Source organism: Danio rerio, chromosome 22 (genome assembly GCF_052040795.2).
Source record: "Danio rerio strain M-AB ecotype USA chromosome 22, GRCz13ab, whole genome shotgun sequence".
NCBI lineage: Eukaryota > Metazoa > Chordata > Actinopteri > Cypriniformes > Danionidae > Danio > Danio rerio.
The window spans coordinates 2,771,230-2,790,000 of record NC_141042.1 but is presented as its reverse complement, the minus strand read 5'-3'; the positions used below and the strand labels follow the sequence as shown (position 1 = coordinate 2,790,000).

At 39.2% G+C, this 18,771-nt stretch overlaps 2 protein-coding genes across 20 annotated transcripts in view; both read right to left on the bottom strand.

Moving 5' to 3' along the window:
* The window catches only part of LOC108179143 (uncharacterized), a 9,687-nt gene extending 1,521 nt beyond the window's left edge, over positions 1–8,166 (bottom strand). The window contains exons 1-4 of one of the 5 annotated variants that reach the window (XM_087303672.1): positions 7,973–8,166; positions 4,615–4,706; positions 4,236–4,339; positions 1,229–1,585 (exon numbers count right to left, since the gene is read on the bottom strand). In XM_087303672.1, the coding sequence (XP_087159798.1) occupies positions 1,229–1,585; positions 4,236–4,290 (412 nt within the window). In that variant the 5' untranslated portion in view covers positions 4,291–4,339; positions 4,615–4,706; positions 7,973–8,166. Of the gene's footprint in view, positions 1–1,228; positions 1,586–4,235; positions 4,709–7,972 lie in introns of those variants that run through there. The other 4 variants (XM_087303671.1, XM_087303670.1, XM_087303669.1 and 1 more) reach the window with 4 other exon arrangements.
* A 655-nt stretch (positions 8,167–8,821) lies between these two features.
* Positions 8,822–18,112, bottom strand: LOC108181166 (uncharacterized). Of its 15 annotated transcripts, none has more exons than XM_087303764.1 (6): positions 18,086–18,112; positions 17,918–18,003; positions 17,446–17,594; positions 17,157–17,303; positions 15,207–15,569; positions 8,822–13,260 (listed from the first exon to the last, which is right to left on the bottom strand). In XM_087303764.1, exons 4-6 carry the CDS (start codon positions 17,209–17,211, stop codon positions 12,800–12,802), a joined length of 879 nt encoding a protein of 292 aa, XP_087159890.1. In that variant the 5' UTR covers positions 17,212–17,303; positions 17,446–17,594; positions 17,918–18,003; positions 18,086–18,112; the 3' UTR covers positions 8,822–12,799. The 15 variants fall into 15 exon arrangements, with proteins under 15 accessions (XP_087159890.1, XP_087159895.1, XP_087159900.1 ...); XM_087303769.1 differs by having other exon boundaries at positions 17,446–17,547; XM_087303774.1 differs by having other exon boundaries at positions 17,446–17,523.
* Between the last annotated feature and the right edge of the window lie 659 nt (positions 18,113–18,771).

The following is an 18,771-nucleotide window of genomic DNA, read 5'->3' as shown; positions in this document are numbered from 1 at the left end:
GGTGTTCCTGCCAAATTTAAGGCTGACTTATACTTCGGCGTCAAACGCCAGCGTATGCTACGGCGCTGACGCATAGCCCTTCGCCGTGGCCGTCACTGACCTCTCAAAAAATTCAACTACACGTCGCAACAATGCGTAGCGCAAGCTCTGTGATTGGTCGGCTTGGTAGCGCTGACGAGTCGGGGCGGGACCGAGAGCCGCACGAATGGCGCGAGCCCGATGTAGCGATTGTTTACAAGTGTGGAGTCCCGTGAAGGAGCTCCGGGTGGAAAGTTTTGTTTTGTGTTTACCTCATAGTTAAAGTTGTTGCACGTCCGCCGGTTCCTGCCTCAAAATGAGCGAGTTTGAGTCACTTGTCCAACCAGGAAGTGTTCAGGAAACGCAAAACAGAAGCGAAGAAACTCGACGCAGAGGAACATTTACACCTCACTGCCAACTAGCGTTTTGGAAGTGTTAATGCAGACCAACAGAGACAGCAGCAGAAGTATAAATGCACAGCTACGTGCGTTGCATGCGCCGTGGATTACACCGGTCACTTGACGCAGAAGTATAAACTAGGCTTTACACTAGTTTTTCCTCCATGTGGGTCCAAATAAACTGAAAACGAGTAGTTTTGGCTTCTCCCCCAACCTCCCACTGTCCTGCAGATACCCACACTAGTGGATGCTGCTCTCTCATTGGCTGTAGGTGATCGCCGATGCTATTTTCAGTCAGAAATAATTTCACACGGCATCATTTGAATTGCTGACGGCTCCAGATATTTAGCACGCCAGATATCTCACTGGTATTGGGAACTCATCTGCGATTCTCCGATTGCGTATTTGATAGTTCACACTGTGTGATTGTTACTTGTGTGAATGAACACCGATTTGCCTGTGATTTCAGGCATTTGTCTGCGATTTCTAAAAACCTGTCGGCGCGTTAAAAATCTGGGCTAAAATCATGCAGTCTGAACTCGGCATTAGGTTTGCGCCCTTGTCCTTTACACACTGAAATTCCTCTGGATTCCTTGAATCACTAACATAACCTACATTCTTGGAGTGCTGCACTATGAAATCAATTTATTTAAATGGTTTGTGCCAACCAAAAGAGGGGCGTGTTGCTACACAGACCGAAACACAAGAGCGGCGTCATATCATTGTTTTACCATCAAATATATTTTATCAACTGCACAATTATCTTAAATGATAAAACCTGGAAGGGCTGGATCTTTAGATGATCTACTTACCGTGACCTTTATTTCTGTGATTTCGTAGAACACATAATTGTTTGAAACTCTTCCCACAGTCAGTGCAGCGATACGGTTTCTCTCCGGTGTGAGTCCTCTCGTGTGCTTTCAGGTGTCCTGAATGTCTGAATCTCTTCTCACAGTGTGAACACTTCAAAGGTTTCTCTCCAGTGTGGATCATCATGTGACGCTTGAGATTGTATTTGCACGTGAAATTCTTCCCACACAGAGCGCAGATGAAACATTTTTCGGCTTCAGTTTTCACTGAAATGCCATGTTCAGTCTTTGTGTGAGTTGTTTCTTCGCTTTTGACCTGATGTTTCTCCTCATCTTCACTCTCCTCCTTCACAATCACATCTGAAAATGAAGTAAATAAGTTTAACAGGTGTTTGTTTTTTATAAATGTGCTTGTAGCAGCAAAGTTCTTAACTAAAAGCCTTTTCAATTATTTAAACTAGCAATCATGCTCTATTATGAAAAAATGTCCTTACATGACGTATTTGCTTTAGTATATTAGGCGAACATTTAGTTTGTTTATTAGTTTGTGAAGGAATAAAAATACAGTCTAATGCTTCTTTTGAATTATATACATTTGCTCATGCTTATAATCCATATGCGTTTGCTTGAACCATGATATTCTAATGAGCCCCCACAGTGATATGATGTGAAATTTAGTTTGACCTTAGAATGAGACAGGAACTTTCCACCACTATAATGTCAAAAAACTAAATCTGTAACAAACAAGTCTTGCAAAAACAAGTCTTCCCTGTCTGGGTTGCAGCTGTGACGTGTGACTTTTCTATTGTTGGATAATACGAATCATTTTTTATTATTTTTGTCTCTTTTTCTTTTAATCAAACAATTATTTGTATTGGTCATGTAAGGGTCATATATTAACTGAACTTCTAATGTTGTGTGTGAGTGCTGTGCATACTAATTAGCATTTTTGCAGAAGTAGATAGATGCAGGTCCAAAATTAAATTCAGCTCTGCAGAAACTTCCTGTCTGAAGAGAGGTGTTAAAACTGAACACAGAGCACAGAAAGTTGTATGCTTTTTTTGTTGTGCAGAGAATTCGTAGAAAAAGAGGAAGTATGTCTAAGGTGCGGCCAATGGAGGACTGTACAATTACTGACAAATGACGTTAAACCAGAACTCCACCTGTTAATATCAGTTGTGTATATATGCTGGAGTCAGGAAATGTATGTCAGTTGTGAACCTCTTGAATGTAATTCTTGTGTTGCATTGGGGTAACATAACCCAGAGCTCTGTCATCCAATCATTCATTTGTATCTAATAAATTACTAATATTTTGGGGATTGAAGAAAAAACTCTCCAGACCTTTTCTTATTGAACACGCATGGAATTGGCAAGATATTCCAACACTATACAGAAAACAGAACTGGAGCAGATGAGGAAAATATTGCTTTATTGTCTTACTAATCACTCTTTTCTTTTGATATATTTTTGCTATTGGAGGAAGATACTCCCATTTGCCTCACTATTCATTATTTACAATATGTGTTTTTGTCAGATATGATGATGTCTCCTGATATAGCGTACTTCTATCTAACCCCTTTTAAAATGTATTTGTAACTAACTGCTAAAACCACAAGAGCTGTGCGTGGGTGTTGGCTGGAGACAGAGCTGCATAGGGGCTTCCTCTAGACGGGTGCATACACAGGTCAAGAGTTCATAGACAGGGTTGAGGGAAAAGTAGATGTGGGCAGATGCAGCACCCGGATGCGGCATCTTTTGTACTGCTGTGTGTATGTATCTCTGTGTGCAGACCACATAGACATTTGAGAGACGATTCTGCCTGAGAACAACTGATGGCAGCGATAGAGATTAACTAATCGAAGGAGTGGCCAAGGAGATCTAACGCTGCTGATGGATAAAAGGAGGGAGTCGAAAAGAGTTCGAGAGCTTTTGGACATCCAGACTGCTTGGCTGACGGTTCTTCAAAAGCCCAGGATCATGATCTTCGCTTTATTCCCTTATGCTCGATAAATAAATTCATTGATTTTGATTTATTGACTCCTGACCGATTATTGAATTGTTGTGGACTAAGAGAAGTAAGAAATAGTCCCGACATTTGTTATTAAATTTGAATTTTTTGTTTGGTGAAGGGCAGACAGCAATTTCCATATAGCCTATACATGAAACATGCAAAACAATTCCAGCTGAAGTTCAGCTGTGATATCCGCTTGTTAAGTGTGACGTCACGCGAAGCGGCTTCCGGGTCCAAGCGCTCTATTTACCAGTATGGGGAGACTCATGAAATGGTGATAATAAACGTTTACGAAGCGATGTAATACTTTCGAAACTCACGATCGCAATATAAATGTCCATGTCTAATATCCGATGGCCAGAAAGTGATTCATTTTTTATAAATTGTTTAACTTTTGGTATTTGTTAAGCAGCAAGCCCAGAGATTGTTGTGTACACTGTGACTTTATATAAAATTAACTTTCATAAGCAACTAATTTCTCAACTCAAATGAGTGGCGGCTTGGACCCGGAAACAGGATTACATACGTCACCAACACGTCATCACTTAACAAGCGAATTGTAAACCATCTGATGCACACAGCATGAGCGCTTATAAACGTCAATGTGATAAAAGTGCTGGTTCTGTTTAGGAATAAATTGTGACAGGGCTTTGTGTCAGCGATTCTCAAAAAGACTTAAAATAATTTTAAAAACAATGTTAATAAAACAGTTTAAACCTTAATTTAAGAACTACTTTTGACTTTGAAACTTAAAAAAGACAGAAATTATGAAAATAAAATATTTGTATTATATTACTTTGACTAACTTACCCAACACTATATGATATACATGTAAATATTTAAAAATAAAATTAACACATGAAGGAAAATTGAGGATGAATTGCATTTTTAAACACAAATTGCAAACAATACAAAATGTAATAGGAAACAGAACAAAGTGATAAAAGAGTCACTGTTGTTCAGCCTCATTATTGAAGAGTAATGAATAAACACAAACCTATTAGTTCTTCAGTCTCTTCCTGTTTAATTCTGCAGGGTTCTGGATCACTCATCTTCTCACTGTCCTTCAATAAACTCTGTCTTTGCAGAATTCACTGCTTCCTATTGAGGTAAAGTTGGTTTTATATTCGCACATTCAGACTTTCACCTTAATAATATAAATTGAGAAATGTATTATTTGCGAATACTATTTAGTGTAATCATATTTGCAGCCAATGACTTTCATATTACACCATTGTTTCAGTCAATTAAACAGTGCTAATGTTGTTTTGAAGTCAAACTTACATGCGGTTACAGACCGAATACTCAAATTAGCGTAGTAAAGACTATAGGGGCCGTTAAAATGAACGAATGTGCAAATATAAAACCAACTTTACCTCAATCTTCTTCCTGATGGTCTGATGCTCGCCTTCACTTGTAGACTGATGGGGATATTCCAGTATTTACAGCTGAACTGAAGGAGGACGAGCTGCAAAATATTAAACAGACAAATCTGCGTAATTTACACTGATTAATGAAATAAATTATATTACAGTAGCTTTAGCTTGTAGACAATACAACAGGTAATTATGTAATTTTCTCAAGTCTGCTGAAACTAACACAATTTATTTCATTTGTAGATCTGAAAACGTCAATATAATTAGTTGAAAACAGGAACTGTTGACATGAAATAAAGAGGATTTCAGCAGCTCTGGGGTCCGTTCTTCGCACCTCGCTTAAATGATCTAAGATTATATGGCAGATAATTTGGTTCTTCAAACAAGTTCGTGAATCAGATTAGAATGTCTGGATAAACTGATCTGAGATCGCTGCGCGTGTTGTGAAGGACAGATCTATCGATCCTCGAAATCATGATCAGCAATGCAACGATTGGCTGACGGCACAGCAGCGTAATGACATCATCTGATTAATATTCAATTATCCATGTGAGCAAAATTACAACAAATTAGCAGTAAACGGTTTGTTAAATGTGACACACAATAACCTTTCACATTTGTTTTGAGCTGCAGGCTTTACACTTTCATGTGTCAAGAGTATTCATCATGTATTTCAATGCAAATCAGTGTATTTAGTTCTACATTTAGAAAATATTTTCTTTATTATAGTAGCCGTTTTTTAATCGGTGTAAAGAATAACTGGTTGTTTACAAAAGCATTTTGATATTGGTAAAGCCAATCTGCAACTTTTGTGAAGCATCAACCGGCATATTTACTATCAAAACTTGTTTATGACAGCATAAATGTATTATTGCTTTAAAAAAAGTCACACATTGTGCATTTCTATTATACACAATTTGTACTAAAGCGATCTAAAAAGTTCAAATCAATAAGTTTTCTCTTTGCACCACCAGGTGGCAGTCTTTGTACTTTCATTTCAAGGGTGCAGATTGCATAAGTTTTATTAATTTTTATAAATTTATTTATTTTATTAAAGACTATAACTTTCTATATATAGTTAACAAATATGTACCATTTTCCCAAGTGTATATAACTACTACTGTAAGAAAATATCAGAATTCGGTACATACTTTCTGTATTATCTTTGCTTGAACTGAGCCGATCTAATCCTGTTTATATGATTTGAACCTGCTCCCGATCAGGTTTGAGCTAGCAGAACTGTTGCTATGACAACAACTCTCGGATCAGCTTTGAAGAACGAAACGATCCTGGATCGTGTCAAATCGTCAATATCCAAATCCAGCTAACTGAGTAATCCACGTATGAAGAACAGACCCCTGATAATATTGATGAGCCTCAGACTATAAACGCTCATTAAACAGCAGCAAATCAGCTCGTTTTATACTGGGTGTTTGCACCATAAATTAATCTTCTTGTTTACTAACTGATATTTTATTTTTCATAAATCTATATAGGCTTGGTTTAAATATCCTGTAAGCATTCACTACATCTTTGCTACCACACATGGTATGTAAAGTAATGAACAAATAAGTTAGTTACTTTAGTAAGTTACTTTAACACTATCTACTATGTTGACTAGTGTCGTAATTTGACTTCTCATCAATTAGAAATGACCAGACAGGAGGTTTTGAATATCAGAAAATAGACTTTATTCTCCATAATAAAGCCGAGAAAGAGCAGAGCAGACCCCAGAGCATTCTGAAGTCTCTCCTGGACACTTCATTTCTGTGGTTCTCTCTTCATCTGCTCCTTCTTAAGTTTCTCCTGCTCCTTCTAAAGTTTCTGTGTGTTTCCAAAATCTTTATACAGGTTATTTTGACACACCCCTAGGTGTCTCATTTTACCTTTTAACTAGTGGTGGGCAAAGCGAGGCTTCGTGAAACACTGAAACAGTCGAAGCAAATGTGTCGAAGCTTCGAAACGTTTCGAAACCCCACTTTGTTTATCGAATCCTTTAAGTAACGTAGTATAGTGGTTAAGGTGTTAGACTTCCAAGCGGGGTTTATCGGTTTTGAAGCCAGACTATGGCAGTTGTTTTGAAATGCTTCAATACCAATTGGTAACACTTTGCTCTTGTATCGTTTTGTTTCAACATTGGTCTGATATCCGAATGAACAATTTGTGAATAAATTTGTCTTGTTTTTGTCTTAAAACAGGGTTGTTGCTAGATCAAAAACGGTGGCCTGAAGTTATCAAGAATTATTTATATTATTCATTAAATTTCCCATTTATTGTATTTTATTAATGTCTACCTAAACCTAACCATACTGTAAAAATATTTATTATTGTTTTACAGTGTTACAAAAATGATGCTAAATTGATGGCGTAACTGCAGCTGTATCCTATTTAGGCTACACAAAACAGAAACATAATTAAAATACATAAAACCATGATTTCAGAGTATTTGTACAAGTCGGGATTCGAACCCAAAACATCACGCAAAGCATAGAATTACTTAGCAAACACACAGTCCTCTAAGCCATATGACACACAGATTGATTGATGACCTTGGCAGTCAAATGAGGATTCGCCAGGTCTCGAAACGTTTCAAAGCTGATCGATGCTTTGAATCGCTTTAGTCACGTGACTAGGTGTTTCGAAACACTTTAGTCACGTGACTTGGGTGCTTCGGATCATGCTTCGGTGCAGTGTTTCGAAACACTTGTGCTTCGGGATCTCGACACTGTGTCGAAACATCAGTTTCACGTCAGCCATCCCTACTTTTAACCATTTTTGAATAGGTTTTTACTCTAGGTGGTCCTGTTATTCTTGGCTCTCAGCCCACTAGCTCATGTCAACAGAGATGTTACAGGTCTATGTCAGCAAAGTATAGATGCAACTTATGCAAAAGGACTAAGTGTTTGCATACATTGTCATGATAGCATAATCACTTGATAACATGTTACTTATTCTAACTTCTGACACATTTAGCTTCATACAAGTATTTAACATATATAATCAGTGCTTTACATATTCAGTTATTCTACACAATCAGTCACTCAGCCTTCTCCTAGTGTTGCTCCTGTGCAGGCACACTCATCTTACACAGTATTTTTAACACACGCTGGCATGTTTGCTGCAAACACTCCATACATTTTGTGAAGAGAAAATTAACTGCTTTACACTTACAAAATACTTACACAGAGAGAATAAAATCTTATTCACTAGTTAATGAGCACCACAAATCATGTTTTCAGTGACAAACATCATATATCTGCAGCACCAAATTGCAATTACATTCACATATCACATTTATTGATATTATTAATCCAGAAGTTGATGAAGGTTCACACTTAATATACACAGAAAAACTCACTCATATTGTCCTCTCAGAGCTCCTCTCCGCCTGCTGTATTGTTTTGGTCAGCAGACACACAGATAGAGGTGAACTCAATGCAGAAACTAGTCGCAGCTGTCGCTTTAATAAACTGTAAAGTGTGTTTTATTGTTGTGTAAACACGAGAAAAAGCGTCAACAACTCACCTCAGCTCTGAAGACTCGACGCTGGATGCTCGCGTCGGCACTGACGTCATCACGGCGAGACGCGCGCATTGGAGGATTGTAAAAAAACGCGCCAACTGTTGACAATATGGCAAGCTGTTTCGACGTTAGTTCATTCTCAGCATAAAAATTCTTGAAACCAACAATTTTATTGTCGATATCAATAATTGAGTTGTTGATAACTGATTGCCATTAGTGAAAATGTGAAATATATATGTCACAATGTTAACTTCTGATATAATCAATGTGATTGTAACTAGTAAAATAACCAAGTGTAATTGAAACTGCAATGCATGGAAACTCCACTAGGCCTGGCTTCACAATAGAGCAAATAGATTTCTATAGGAATTGATTTCTATTGACCCCGATGTTAAAATGGCCAACAGTGAGGGGGTAAATTTTTTTGGTACTCACCGCCTTTTATTCATATCAAGTCCGCATAATTAAGGGCGTGGCCACTTGAATGACAGCTAGGTCTTGTTGCTCGCAGTCACGTTAACTCAGCAGACTCAGGCTGATTAGCCTCTGATCTATTACCTTTCTTTACATTTATCAGGTAATATGGCATGCTGTGCACTTAATTGTGCTCATGTAATGATTGTTGAGCTCTGCATTGTGTTTTTCGCAATCGTCACCAACTCAAAGCAATGACACCTTTCAAAAGTGGCTCTCGGAGTTTCTTTATTCTGAAAAACAAATCAAATTACATAAAACAGAGGGCAATATTCTGCAGACAAAACCATAGCAGCTTCAGCCATTTTCCGCACAGCTACTTTTTGAGATTGTAACAAAACAAAATGACTTCTAAAGAGTATAACTTACATACCTGAGAAACAAATCAAATCACATGAAACACAAGACAATATACTGCAGACAAAACTGAAATAAACAAAATATGTAAATTAAACAACACTCTCAGTTTAGGGATGGTCTCGAGTCATTCCATAATACAATGCCATGATAGCAACAACATGCAATGCCCGATTCACACGACGCTTTAGCTTCATTGCTTGACAGAGGGCGTGTCTGAAGTTGGGGCTGATGCGATCATCACAGCAGCATCAGCCAATGATATTAGACCGCAATCAGCTACTGTCTGAGCAGGGGTATTTGCATAAAGCAATCTGATTGGCTGATGTTCCATTGGTGCTTGAAAAGTTGAGAAATTCCCAAATTCTGCAGTGAGCAATGCCACTGAAGCAGCGCCGACAGATCCACAATGCAGTTCGGCAATGCTTAACATCACCCATTCAAAAGTGAATGTGAAGCGTTGACGCTGATGCGTAAAAGAAGCAAAGCTCGATAATATTGCATATCTTAATAATAGTCCACTATTTAAATATATCAGAAGCATTATAAATTTGACAACTTACATCATTCTTTTATACCCAAAAGAGAATCTGACAGACTCATTAGCTGTAAGCTATAGAACAGTCATCTGAAGCGTTGTCATATAAGTTAAGTCTAGATTTTATAAATAACCGCATTTACTAACACAGACTTAAGGCTCGTGCACACCAAGACGTTTTTTGCTGGCGTTTTCCGTCTACGGTTAACACCTCGTAACTAAATAAAGGGCGTCAATGTGATTGTGCACACCAACGCGCAAAACGCCAGGCGCAAATGCGTCATTTAAAAAAATTTTTAAAAACGCCTCATGCTCGCTTTTTTTTGTTTTGACGCATGCCGTCAAAACCTTCTCCACCAATCAGATCGCCACTTTTGTTCACGTGCACGGAGCTGTAGTTACAATAAGCAGCACTTGGAGGCGCTCAAGCGCAAAACTGTCAATGCGAGCGCACATTGAAGAAGATGCCCAGAGGCGATATGAACATTTAGCATCTTATTGCTCTGTGAACAATAGTAACTTTATAAACAAATGTGTGAACTTCCTCTCCTCCTCTTCTTCTGTGTTATAAGCGGATGTCAGAAGCTTAAAGTTGTGTAGCGCCATCTAACGTCAAGAGAGTGATTTAGCATACTCTTCTGCTTGACGGCAGTGAAAAGTGCTTGGCTTTGAACACTGAAAAACGTCTCGTAAAACGCTGACGATAAACGCAAACTAAAAACGTCCCGGTGTGTAGGAGCCTTTATAGGTTGTTTTCACATGACGTCATTGATGACGTGCGAAATTCAAATGTAGGTAGAAGTGATTCTTCTCCATGGGAATTGTTATTAGATGACCAAAATATTTAAGTTTTGTGTTGTTTATGATTGTTTAAATCGGTCAAAATAAGTACTGCCAAACAACATTTATGGACTTTCAAAAATTTTGGCTCATAAAAGGTGAAAAGTTCAAGAATTTGGCTGAAAAACGGCAGAAAAAGGCGGCATGTAATCAACATTCATTCAATACCTTACAATCAGGTCTACAAACTTTTTTGGAACACGATAATTCATTTGACAGCACCAATAAAGATTATATACAGGTGTATAAATATGTTAACGTGTTCTATAAAAATCAGATGCAAACTCCCCACTTGTAGAAAATCCAGGGGCCTCATGTATCAACGCTGCGTACGCACAAAAACTTTGCGTACGCCAGGTTTCACGCTCAGAATCGCTCACGTTTGGATTTACTAACGATGAACTGAACGTGGGAATGTGCGCAGCTCCACGCCAGCTTCATGGCTGGCGTACGCACATTTTTTTGCGTGTCTGTTTTATTTCCATTGGCGACTCCTAGAGGCAGTTGTGTTAAATTCCTCTCTACAAAGTGTCTGAGCCTTGCAATGGCAGCTGTATGAGACGGGTTCATCTAGTAGGTATATAAGGTTTCCATACCATACAGTTGACCAGCCAAACATTAAAGCACAATTTGCAGCGGTCGCCTGTTTTCCCAATGTAATCTGAGCGATCTACCGCACGCACATTGCTATAAAGACACTATCTGAAGATGAATTTGCATGCGTGAATCAGAAACATTTCCATTCAATTCATGTGCAAATAAAATATGATGCACAAACTTATTGATGATTCCTACTTGTCTTTCTCGTGATAAATAGTAGGCAAAATCTGATATGTAGCGTAGGAAAAAAGAAGAATGAATTCATCAGACGCTGGATTCGAACCGAGTTCATGCTCGAACGTGTCAAAACATGTTGACATGCGTCTTACGAGATGCGCCACTGAGACTGTTACGGGTGCTGCAACATTTTACAGATATAAATCACACTATTTCTTTTTTTGATGCACTCAGTGCGATGTTCAGACCCAACTGTGTTAACCGCATCAGCTAAACTCTCCCACTCTATTTTTTTTCTGTTGTTGCTAATTCCGGACAAACTTGCCAATGACACAGTTTTTCTCCGGTCTACCTCCGAAAGCAGCACCTCCAATTCACATTCTGTTCAAAGTTTCTCTTCTTGCTTGCTTTTGCTGTTGCTTTTTCGTTGGGTTTTGCCAAAGCATAGTCATTAGCATATTCATACGGGGGAGGAGGCAGGGAGGGGTTTTGTGCTTGTGCATGTTGCGCTCAGTTTCACGTTCATTCGGATGTACAAAAGAATATGCGTGGGATTCGGCGTACGCAGTGTTTCATACATCTGAATTTTTTTCTGCGTACGCACATTTACAGCTTTGTGCGTACGCAACGTTTTAGTAAGATTTCCACGCAAGTCTTCGTACATGAGGCCCCAGGAGAGTATAAATAACGTACCCTACATTGTAATCGCTGCAATTAAATCTCCGTCTTGTTTTGCAAAATTCCAAGTCTTTACTGCCGTTTCGGTGAAATAAAGAACCGTAATGTTAACGTCCATACACGCAGCAGTGGTGAGCTTCATCAACCGAACAAAAAAAAGAAATGCAACCCTTGCGACAAAACTAGACGGTTATTATTGTGGAGCACGTCTGCCCCTTACAAAACTAAAAGACAAAAGACAGAAAAGACAACAAGGGCTTCTCGTTCAGAGTGAGACCCTTTTCAAAATATCTACGTGAGAGATTGTACAGGTGCGGATATATCTGCACCAGCTCTGCTGCTCCACTCTCCAGTGTATTCATGAGGCTAGTGTTGCTGTTTTGGAACTCCTTTCAAAACATCGTGGATTGAGAAATAATTTGAGGGATGAAAACCGCACGTCAAAGAAGCCGGAGCTCCAGAACAGACCCACTGACTGCAGAATCACCACAGACCAATGGCAGCTCAAAGGGGTTAAGCAGCCAAAATGAACTCCCTCATCTGATGAGAACTTCCACAACAAACTTAAATATAACTGTGCTGTGAACGGTTTCTCTTCAGTGTGCATCATCTCCTGTGTTTTCAGGGATTGTGACCAACTAAATCTCTTGTCGCAGTGTGAACACTTGTAAGGTCTCTAGTGTGAACCATCTGGTGTTGTTTCAATTCTCCAGCTCTAATAAAACTTTTCCCACACTCCAAGCACTCAAACTCTCTCACTCCAGTGCGGATCTTCTGATGCTCCTTTAAATTTGGCAGATGTCTATAACTCCTTCCACACTCAGAGCATGAATAAGGCTTCTCCTTCGTATGAACTCTGAGATGTTTCTTCAGCACTGCAGGCCTTGTAAAAGTTCTGCCGCATTGATCACATCTGCGTGGTCTCTCTCTAGTGTGGATCAGCATGTGTTCATTGAGATGAGATGACTGTGTGAAACTCTTCCAACACTAAGCACATGGCTATGGCTTCTGTCTAGTGTGCATCATCTCATGTGCCTTCAGGTTTTGTAAATGACAGAATCTCTTGATGCAGTGTGAACACTTATACGGTTTCTCTCCAGTGTGAACCCTCTGGTGTATTTTCAGCTGTCCGGCTCTAATAAAAGTCATCTCACACTTATCGCACGCAAACTCTCTCACACCAGTGTGGATCTTCTGATGTTCTCTTAAGAAATTTTGATGCGTAAAACTCCACGAACACTCTGAACACGAGTAAGGCCTCTCGTTTGTATGAATTCTAAGATGGATCTTCAGTGCTGAAGCCTTCAAAAATGTTTTGCTGCACTGATCACATTTGTGTGGTTTCTCTCCAGTGTGAATCTTCATGTGCTGCTTGTGATAGTATTTACACCTGAAACTCTTTCCACAGTGAGCGCAGGTGAAACGTTTTTGATCTTCACTCTCCTCCTCCACCATCTGACCTGAAAACAAAATAAATGAACTATATTACAAGAGGCTAGTTTTTATCAGTTTGCTAACAGCAGACAGCGCTCTAACAGGGCTCAACAGTGAGATCCCACATGGGAAACAAAGCACAACAACACAACTTGTATTACTGTTGGTTAAGTGAAGGAGTCGTTCATAACTGAGATTCATTCACAAACGAATCGCTCCCTCAGTCAGTATGAGAAGTGAAAGCAGGAGGGGGAGGGGGGTGTTTCAGGACATGATTAGACCAGATTTAACAGAGAGGGTGGTGGATAGTACATTTTCATACACACAAACACAAGCTTTTTGTCAGGAATGCCTGTGCGATCGCTGATCCATCAATGTAGAAAAGTGATATAAATTATAAGTTTTGTATTAAATAAAAAAAAATTGCATACTGACCTCCGGGGAAACTCCCGATCATAGATATATGTGTATATGTGTAATTCTCTGGCTCTAGATGGCCACAGTCCTCCCCTGCAGCTTGGTCCCGCATTAATTTCAAAGAAGCGCTACCATGTACTAAAATGGCGGCTTTATTGATGCATTCCTTCTAATAGACAACAACAGGGTAGGCGACATCTAATGTTTATACCTATGTGGCCTGCCCAAGAATAGTCTATTTGTGTGAAGCACTCTGCGAGTCTCGGATGGGTTTTGAAGAACTAAACGATCCTGGATCGTGTCAAATCGTCAATAACCAAATTAACTGAGTAATCCACGTATGAAGAACGGACCCCATGTCTGGTAAACGTTAAACTTATACTCGTCTATGTGCACTGATTCTGCTCAACAGTAATACTGTTGTTTGAATAAATGAAATGTCTCACAGAACCAGGCTACAGTCTTATGCTGTGTTCACACCAGACGCGGAACGTGCGGATAAATCGCGCTATTCGCGCGTAAATAGCCACGTGAACATTTGAGTTTACTCGCTTCATTTGCGCGTCAAATCCGCTTCAATCGCATGTCAAATTCACTTCAGAACAGACGCGGATTCGCGTGATGGGCTGGGCTTCTGTCTGCCCGGTGACTCTAGCTTCATAGCTAAATGGCTAACATGGATTTTACGAAGAAAATAACAGTGTTTATGTGCTTTATGAAGGCTGAAAAACTGTGTTGATACGTTTAGGGTCCTGTCTGAGTCCACTACATGCTTTCAGAGGTGCATCCAGCTCTGTGAGCTCATAAACTCCTCCAGAAACTGATCCTGGATCACGGAGGCTTTCAGAGGTGCTTCTGACTGAGCCCAGCCCAGTTTGATGAACTGTTGTCGGTGTCGCCTGGAGGATTTCCCCCGGGACACCATCAACAGGTTCTACGTCTCAATCACGCCCCCACAAGAGCAAGCTCCTGATTGGTTAACGCGGTGCGAATGTCCGCTGAAGTTCAGATTTTCGAACTCGAGAGATTTGCGCGAAAGGCTCGTTAAGCACGTCAAACGCTTAAAACACTCAATTCGCCCCGCGCCATTCGCGCATATCGCGCTATTTGCACCGCGCCATTCGCGCCACAGGATGCCTATTCGCGCGTTTGCATAGACCTAACATGTAAATCACTCGTGCTTGACGCGCGTTCCGCATCTGGTGTGAACACAGCATTACAAATGACTCCTCAGGTCTTCTTTTGCTGTTTTTTACACTTCAAATTCATGTTTGTAATTACCTACTATGAAAGCAATTTATTTCAAATGATTAAAGAGTTCAAGAGGGGTGTGTTGCTACCAAGACCAGAACACAGGAGCAGCGGAGGCTGTACTGAGCCATACTGAACTGAACTGCTCAATGAAAAAGCAATTAGTCCTACTGACTTTATCTATTTAATATAAACACAAACAGCTTGTCACGCCCCAAAGACACCATATATATATAAATATTATATGATGATCGTAAATAATACGATTTACTGGAAGAGCTGGATCTGTAGATGATCTACTTACAGTGGTATCTTTTTCTGTGCCTTTGTAGAGCAGATGAATCTTTGAAACTCGTCCCACAATCAGCGCAGTGATACGGTCTCTCTCCAGTGTGAACTCTCTCGTGTGTTTTCAGGTGTGTTGGATTACTGAATCTCTTGTCGCAGTGTGAACACTGGTAAGGTTTCTCTCCAGTGTGGATCCTCATGTGGCGAATGAGATCACATTTATGTCGGAAACTCTTTCCACACTGTGTGCAGGTGCAACTTTTTACAGTTGTTGTTTTCACTGAAATACTATGTTTAATCTCTGATTGAGTTTCTTCTTCAACTTTGACACGATGTTTCTCCTCATCTTCACTCAGATCTTCAGTCTTCACTATCACATCTGAAAATTAGTTAAATAAGATGCATTTTAAGAGGCTGGGATGTGCCAAGTTTGCTAACAGTGTAAGCAATTCGGGTACTAGGCTATAATTGGTTATAAATGCTCCAAAAACTATTCTAGCTGAACTTCAGCTGTGATATTGTGAACCGTCTGATACACACAGCATGAGCGCTTATAAACTTCAATGTGATAAAAGTGCTGGATCTGTTTAGGAATATATTGTGGCAGGGCTTTGTGTCAGCAATTCCTAAATGACTATAAAAAAATGTGAATAAAACTGTGTGAATCTCGCTCATATTTTTCAGTCAATTTTAAATAAACTTAAAAACTACTTTTGACTTTGACACTGAAAAAAGACATAGAAATCTATTTGTAATCTATTTCTTTGAGAAACTTACAAAGCACTATATATGTAAATATATATGGCCAAATTTTATGTATGAAAGAACATTTAGGATGAATTGCTTTTTAAAGGTTCAGGACACACTGGAGAACTTTTTTTTTTATATTAACAGATGTGTGTGTGTTGAGCATCAGTTAAGACAATGTTAGCACCTGTCAGCTTTAATTGTGGGGAAAAATGGATAATTTTGAGTTTTTGTCAGCTAATTTCAGCTTCCGGGTTTAAAATGATTTTTGGGGCTGATCAAAATCGGCGACGTAGCGCAGTACTGCAAGTGCAATGATGACGCGTCGGTTTCTCATTATTATTCATAGCGGAGTTTTCTTATCCTATGAGAAGAGCCGGCTGCTTAATTATTCATGAGTCCTGCCAGAGTCAAGCCCAAGCTGTGAGACACGGACCCAAGCTGTTCATGAAGGCTCATATGCGTTTGTTTCCATCATCCACAGGGTTTGTTGCATGTTTTCCCCCGCGATCTTGTCAGGGCCGATCATACAGCAAAGCTGTGTGTGTGCTGCTAGCATTTTTGTCGGGAGAGCAGCACGAGAATTAGAGAATGGCGGACGCTGTGTTTTATCAGGAGTTCGTTCACATTCAGACACATCGCCGTGCTGCTGTGTTTGCCTAAATCCTCCAGATTACCAGCAGGGTTAATGGTTAAAATAGACAGGTCAGGTGACCTGCAGCACTGAGTCTGCTGGATACTGGAATTGAGGGAGAATCCTCATTTATAGTGTTTACATGAACACACTTATCTTTACACTGATATAAATTGGGGTTATGTGTATATGAAATTATGAATAACAAATGTAGCAGGGTATTAAATCACTGTTCATTTCTTTGCATTTTAACTTTATAAACTATAAACTCATGCGTCTCCTCACGGTTTGTGTCTCATTTTGGGAGTTAACTGACTACAACAGTTGTTTGCTCACGTTCTCCCCTACTGGCCACGCCCACTCCTGCCCGATGCTCGCAGAGCTCCACGCCCATTAATCATGCATCTTTTGAAAAAATTCTAAAGTAGACTTTAACCGAAAGTGGGGGGTGTCCTTTAAAACTAATTGTAAACCATATCAAATAAAAGGTAATATGATTAAGAACAAAGACTGCAAAAGAGCGAAAAGATTCACAAGCTTTTAGTTATTTAGCCTTATATTGAAGAGTAATGAATAAACACAAACCTATTAGTTCTTCAGTCTCTTCCTGTTTAATTCTGCAGGGTTCTGGATCACTCATCTTCTCACTGTCCTTTGCAGATTTCTCTTCTTCCTGATGGTCTGATGCTCGTCTTCACTTGTAGACTGATGGGGATATTCCAGTATTTACAGCTGAACTCGAGGAAGAAACAGACAAATCTGCTTAATTTACACTGATTGATTAAATAAATTATATTACGGTAATTTTATCTTGTAGACAATGCAACAAATAATTATGTAATTTCCTCAAGTCTGTTGAAACTAATACAATTACCTTTATTTGTAGATCTGAAGACATCAATATGAGGTGAAAACAGGAACTGCTGACAGGAAGTAGAGGATTTCAGCAGCTCTGATAATATTGATGAGCCTCAGACTATAAACACTCATTAAACAGCAGCAGATCAGCTCATTTTATACTGACTGTTCAACACAAAATTATTTATTTTTCAGAAATCTCAACAGGCCTACAGTTTAAATACCTCATAACCATTTACCACATCTTTGCTTACGTTACTACATAATATTAGGAATGTAAAGACACACACACAAAAAAAACTTTTAGTCAGTTACTTTAATACGATCTACTATATTCACTAGTGATTAATGAGCACCACAAATGTTTTCAGTGATGTCATATATCTGCAACACTAAATTACATTTACAGCTCACATTTATCGATTTTATTAATGCAGAAGTTAATGACGATACACACTTAATATACACACAAAAAAACACAAACTCACTCATATTGTCCTCTCAGAGCTCCTCTCCGCCTGCTGTATTGTTTTGGTCAGCAGACACACAGATAGAGGTGAACTCAATGCAGAAACTAGTCGCAGATTGTCGCTTTAATAAACTGTAAAGTGTGTTTTATTGTTGTGTAAACACGAGAAAAAGCGTCAACGACTCACCTCAGCTCTGAAGACTCGACGCTGAATGAACGCGTCAGCGCTGACGTCATCACGGCGAGGCGCGCGCATTAGAGGATCGCAAAAAGCGCGCCAAATGTTGACAATATGGCAAGCTGTTTAGACGTTTCAGTTTTAAAATATGAATTCTTGAAATCAACAATTTTATTGTGAAACCAATACTAAGGTAACTAAAACTGCATTAATTGAAATTCTGCTAAGCCTGGCTCCAAAATAGAGCAGATAGATTTCTAGAAATAGATTTCTATAGGGTATATGCACCCAGGGCCGGAGTGGGACTACGGTATTATGATGAGAATAAAAAATAAGTAATGACTTGTGACCCTTAAGACACAGCATTACTTTCTTTTGATGGCTTAATCTTTTTCTCCCTTTTTTAGATTTCTGATCAAGTTATGTCAGATTTATTATTGTAGTGAATTATCTGATTTTCATTGAGCAGGTGTATTATTAATCAATATTAATTATTCGAATTCTTATATTCACTAAGGTGCCGCTGTTTGGAGTCGATAGTTACATCATCATCATTAACGTTAGTTAACCTGCAGGCTGCATTTTGCTCACGGAGGCTGCGAGAAAATAAATAAGAAGAGCGGCGCTGCGGCAAAAGAATGAATAAAAAGAGTGAAGCTATGGTCAAATAAACAAATAAATGAAAAAAGTGCGAC